Below are 5,442 nucleotides of genomic sequence, written 5' to 3'. Positions count from 1 at the left end.
AAGAAGGAAGAAGAAGGAAGAAGAAGGAAGAAGAAGGAAGAAGAAGGAAGAAGAAGGAAGAAGAAGGAAGAAGAAGGAAGAAGAAGGAAGAAGAAGGAAGAAGGAAGAAGGAAGATGGAAGAAGAAGGAAGAAGGAAGAAGGAAGAAGAAGAAGGAAGAAGGAAGAAGGAAGAAGGAAGAAGGAAGAAGAAGGAAGAAGGAAGAAGAAGGAAGAAGAGGGAAGAAGAAGAAGAAGAAGAAGAAGGACGAGGAGAGGAGTTAACCAGTGTTGATGGTTGCCTTTACAGATTACGACGTTTACAGACTTACGTTTACTACGTTTACAGACTACGTTTACACTTACAGACTACGTTTACAGACGTTTACGACTTTACAGATGGTTGACGTTTTACAGATTACGATGGCTACTAAAGATAAACGGCCACGGGTGTCTGACTGCATCAAGTCACTGTCTGATTACATCAAGTCCGTTCAAGGTCTTCCAATCAACGTCTACATGCATCAGTGAGCCTGGTATCTAAATAACTGCATCCGCAGAATCGATTTCTGGCTGCATCGAGGGAATCAGTATCTGACTTTACCAGGAGAGCCGATGGTTGGCTAGATCAAGGACAGTCGTTGTCTACCTACTCCTGGGAATTGGTGTCGGCTTGTATAACAGGAACTTGTGTCTCGCAACATTAAGGGACCATTATAAGACTATAGCAGCAGGCGTTGAGGGTATGATTGCCCCAAGGTACCAGGATCTGATTGCATCAAGACCTGGTGTCTGGCTGCATTACAGCATCTAGTGCCTGGTAAAATGAGAGGGACCAGTGTCTAACTAAGAGAAGACACCGGTATCTGAGGGAACCGTCAACTGGTGATGCCAGTGAACACATCACCCCATGTCGGACGGTTGATTGCTAATTAACACATCTGCTTGGCATGATTGGTAAGCATTTCCAGTCAAACGGTGTTGTGGTAAAACGTTCTACAAATGCTGTCTAGTTGCAGAGTACTGCAGAGTCAACACTTTGGCATGCATATGTGTAAAACCACGTACAAAATGAGCGAGCTTGACCAACTAAGCAACAATACTTAAGAGAGCCGTGGTCACCTTGCTCAGGTGGATAGGTCAATAAAGGCGATAATCTGTAGGAGTAGTGGTGTGGTAGAAGGATTCGCAGGTGGGTAACCTAACAGGGGCCGCGATGAATGTCGAATGCCGAATCGAGTATTCAGATGTGACTGCGTGGGGGAGGGACCAGATTATGGAACATCTCATGGAGTGCCTCCTATTACCACAGCCCTGTAGACCTGGGGACCTTGAGGCTTTCAATTACCGTGCCAGGTCATGTGTGCTGCAGTGGCAGTAGGTCGAGTGTAGTGTAGAGACCCGAGAAGAAGAAGATCTGTATGAGTTACTCACCAGGGACTTGGCCTCGACGTAGATGTGTCCGTTCTCATCTCCTGCCGGCCGTATGTCTGCCTGCCTCGCTGCCTGCAGCTCCTCCCGCTGCTGCTGCTGCAGGAACCTCTGTCTCTCAGCTTCCTCTCTCAGCGCACGCTCCCCATCCGTCGGCAGTCGCGGCAGTGCCTTCTTCTGTGGAAACACAAAGACAGGCTCCTCTCTACGTGGATTGTTCCTCCTCTGCTCCTCAATTCTCCTTAGCTCTTCATTTCTCCTCCCATCCTCATTTCTCCTTCCATCATCCGATCGATGTTCCTCCCTTCGTGATTCGTTCCTCCTCAGCTCTTCTGTGCGGTGTTCCTCTCTTCGCGAATCATTTCTCCTAACCTCCTCTGTTCTCCTTCCATCCTCGTTCCGCCTTACTTCCTCCATCCATCTAACCTCTTCGTTACGCCGCACCTCTTCCATCCTCCTCCCATCATCCTCTCGTCGCTCTTCCCTCCCTGTCTCGCATTTCCGCACCTCCTCGGTGCATACCTCCTCCGTCCTCCCGGCCTCCTCCCTGCTTCTCCCGCTGTTACTGCTTCCTCCTCTGCCACCGCCACCTTGCTGTTCGTACCTGTGTGCGGTGAAGGTCGACAGGTAGAAGTTTGTTGCTGAGCGCGTCTGTTCAAGCGAACTCTGATGCTGCGCCGGTGACGGAGACAGGTCAAACGCACTGCGGTACATCGGACCGTCGTCAGGGAGACGATCGTCGCGGTAACGCTGGACGTTAGCATCACCGTCGCGACGCGATGCCTGTACGGGTTGCATCGCCCTGGCGACGTCCGGCTGCTCCTCGTATGGGACCTGCAAGCAGTGAGAGGGTGGCAATGACAACGCTTGTGAACGAGTTAACGGCGATGCTGCTAGTTGCCAAGTGTTTGGCAACGCCATACATAAAAAAGTGTAAATGTACGCCATTCTGAAACAAGTGGACGACAATGTTATCGGCAAACAAATGTAAATTTATACCATTCCAGTATATGATGCCGCCATTGATAAAAAAGTGTAAATTTATGCCATTCTTAAATAAGTGTACAATGATTCCTGTTGGTGAACATTTGTGCAACTGCAAGTATGTCATCTGTGAACAAGTGTACTGAAATGCCGTTACCGTTACGACGGTAAATGGTATCTGTAAAATCTGCTACATACCACGTGTGAATATAATATATTGCCTTGTGTGCCGATCATATATGATCATGGGTATGTACACACAAGCACAGCGCAGCAACGCATCATTCAATAGCCGAAAAACAAACATTTGCAGAGCAACATCATCATCGTCATCATCATCATCATCATTTAGCCAACTGACCTTGATGTATTAGCAGGTAGATCCCGACACAAACAGGTAAATTAACGCCCCATGTTACTAACTGCGGTCGACCAGATACTAGTTTGCTACCGCAAACAGAAAACTCGTTCCTAGCAGCCTGTCCCCATGGATTTAGGACAGGTGGATGTTGGACGGGAGCCGCATTTCCTGCAGTTGTTCCATCACGGCAAAGTAGCGAAACACAGTGTGCACACGCGCAGGCGAGTCCACATGTACACGAGCGCACATCAGTAGGAATTAGTAGGTGTGCATCAAACTATTGGTATAGGCTTATTTATTTTTTGATAAGAAAGCCAATAAAGTATAATATATGGCTGTAAGGTGAGGTTCCAAGCAATACAGTCTGCTGTTGAATTCCGCCGTACACTGCTATCATGCGTGCGCAGGTGATCGGGAGAATGGTATAACCATCAACTTTTAAAGCAAAGGATGACAAGCTGTCCAATACGAAAAACGAGGGGGGGGGAAGCACGAGAGCTGTCCCTAGAACAGCCAATAACGCAAGTAACCAGAGAAACAGTGTAAAGGCCTATTTACACGATGCGTCCTAGACGTACGTCTAGGACGTACTTCAAAAACGCACCGTGTATGACAATGCAAATGTATGACCCTTGCGATGTCGGATGCACAGGACGGATGTTCTAAAAGCCTATTTACACGATGCGTCCTAGACGTACGTCTAGGACGTACTTCAAAAACGCACCGTGTATGACAATGCAAATGTATGACCCTTGCGATATCGGATGCACATGACGGATGTTCTAATTTCTTCCGACATTGCGTTTGCATTGTCATACACAGTGTACGTCTAGAACGCATCGTGTAAATAGTCCTTAAGCAAGCGAAATGGAAAAACACAGCTCCGCATTCTCGCGTAATTAAGCGAACGCATGCACGGCACGTCATGGCGCGCCAGCCAGGATGAATTCCATACGCATATTTCGCATGAATCATGAGGGGATTTGAGGCTGACAGTTGTTTGGGAAACGGCTGACAGTTGCAGAGGCTTTTACCCCCACCCACCCATACACACACACACACATCACCATCCAGACTGGACTGCTGAGGATGCCTTTAAGACCTGCATACACAAGGTCGTACAGAGATGACACAGCTGGGCTTCATATGATATGGCTTCATGGCTGCACACCAGACACTCATCACGAGCTGTGAGCCTGGTTGGACGGCTTCACAGCTTTATTGTGACTGTTTGCAGGGCTAACTGCCTTGCCAGAACAAGGTTTCACAGATTCAGTACACACCTGGTTCTTTGTAGGACTGGGTTTCTTACTACAACCAGGCTTGAGAGATTCACTACACACCTGGTTTTTTTGTAGGACTGGGTTTCTTACTAGAACCAGGCTTGAGAGATTCACTACGCACCTGGTTCTTTGCGGGACTGGGTGCCTTGCGCGGCGGTTTCCACGTGCTGAATCCGGTCAAGGCATTGTAGTAGTACAACCTCCCCACCTCATCCCTGTGCTCCTCCCATCCATCCGTGAGCTGTCTCAGGGGCTTCTCCTGTGGGTAGTTGGGAGGGCGCACGTGAGCAACCGCCGCAGGTGGTGCCTCTCCTGCAGATCGGTTCTCCTCCTGGAATGGATAATAGATAATATTGGTAAGTTGTGAGTATAAACAATATTAGTTATGCAGCAATTAGCGAACATGCGCCAGCAAAGATTTCCCCCACAATTTACTGTGCAAACAAAATTGTGCAATTCTTTCTGAAAGCTCGGACGTAAAGCCGGCACCTAATAGGAGAGCTTCCCTAACGACTATTCATAACTGCGGCGCATCAAAAGAATCGCTAATAGCAACGCTAAGAGGGTTAATTTTAGTGGAGGCAGGCAGCAGAACTAGCGTGCTAGTGCGCGTCGCACTGATTCAGGCGTTTATGGCTGCCGGCAGACGAATGGATATGTTCATGGCTCGTATTTTGCTCTTGAATAATTCACATGATGTATTAGTGTATAACTAAGTATCCTGCACAGTTAACGCTATATATAATATATATATATATATATATATACCTGACACATAGGAACCGCATTGCAGTTAATGGCTGTTAACGTGCACTCTGTTCCCTGAACATTAATCTCATTTTACATTGAACAGAATTCGTAGGATATATATATATATATATATATATTATATATATATATATGAGTCGTACCATAATATGGTTAATATGGTTAATATGGTACCATATATTATATAAATACCCTACAGCCTATCAAACGAATACGATTTTCGGTTTCATTAGACAATTTATAAACGACAATATGCGAAAAATTATCAGATGGAAAGAACAGTACGCAGGAGGCCAAGGATCCAGCAAACTGCTATGTGAGCTTTCCAGGAGTGAGCCACAAGTCGTGGCGTGGGATGGCGGAGGACAATTACAGCCTAAGTCCCAGCCAGGATGAGGAGAATTATGAGCCAGGATGAGCAAAGTGCAGTGCCTAGAATGATCAGTAGAACGGGAGATATAGATCGAGTTCCCGTTGCCTCCCCACATCATGTATGAATCATAAGAACTTGCAATTAACCAGTAAAAATCTGATAAAAGTCAAGAGTAACTAGGCGGTCACGTAATATGGCGTAATGACGCCCCATATGTATATATATATATATATATATATATATATATAATTAATAACATTACAAC

General features: G+C 46.6%; 1 protein-coding gene across 1 annotated transcript in view; it reads right to left on the bottom strand.

Annotated features, from left to right (window-relative positions):
* Positions 1-5,442, bottom strand: part of LOC106809671 (rho GTPase-activating protein 12-like) — a 92,058-nt gene that overhangs the window by 69,063 nt on the left and 17,553 nt on the right. Inside the window, exons 3-4 of the mRNA XM_014812836.1 lie at positions 4,158-4,367; positions 1,412-2,242 (exon numbers count right to left, since the gene is read on the bottom strand). Coding sequence (XP_014668322.1) covers positions 1,412-2,242; positions 4,158-4,367 — 1,041 coding nt within the window. The remainder of the gene's footprint in view (positions 1-1,411; positions 2,243-4,157; positions 4,368-5,442) is intronic.

The sequence above is a fragment of the Priapulus caudatus genome, unplaced genomic scaffold, assembly GCF_000485595.1.
Source record: "Priapulus caudatus unplaced genomic scaffold, Priapulus_caudatus-5.0.1 Scaffold375, whole genome shotgun sequence".
Taxonomy (NCBI): domain Eukaryota; kingdom Metazoa; phylum Priapulida; class Priapulimorpha; order Priapulimorphida; family Priapulidae; genus Priapulus; species Priapulus caudatus.
Note: the sequence above shows the minus strand (reverse complement) of the source record. Positions and strands in the feature narration are given on the sequence as shown.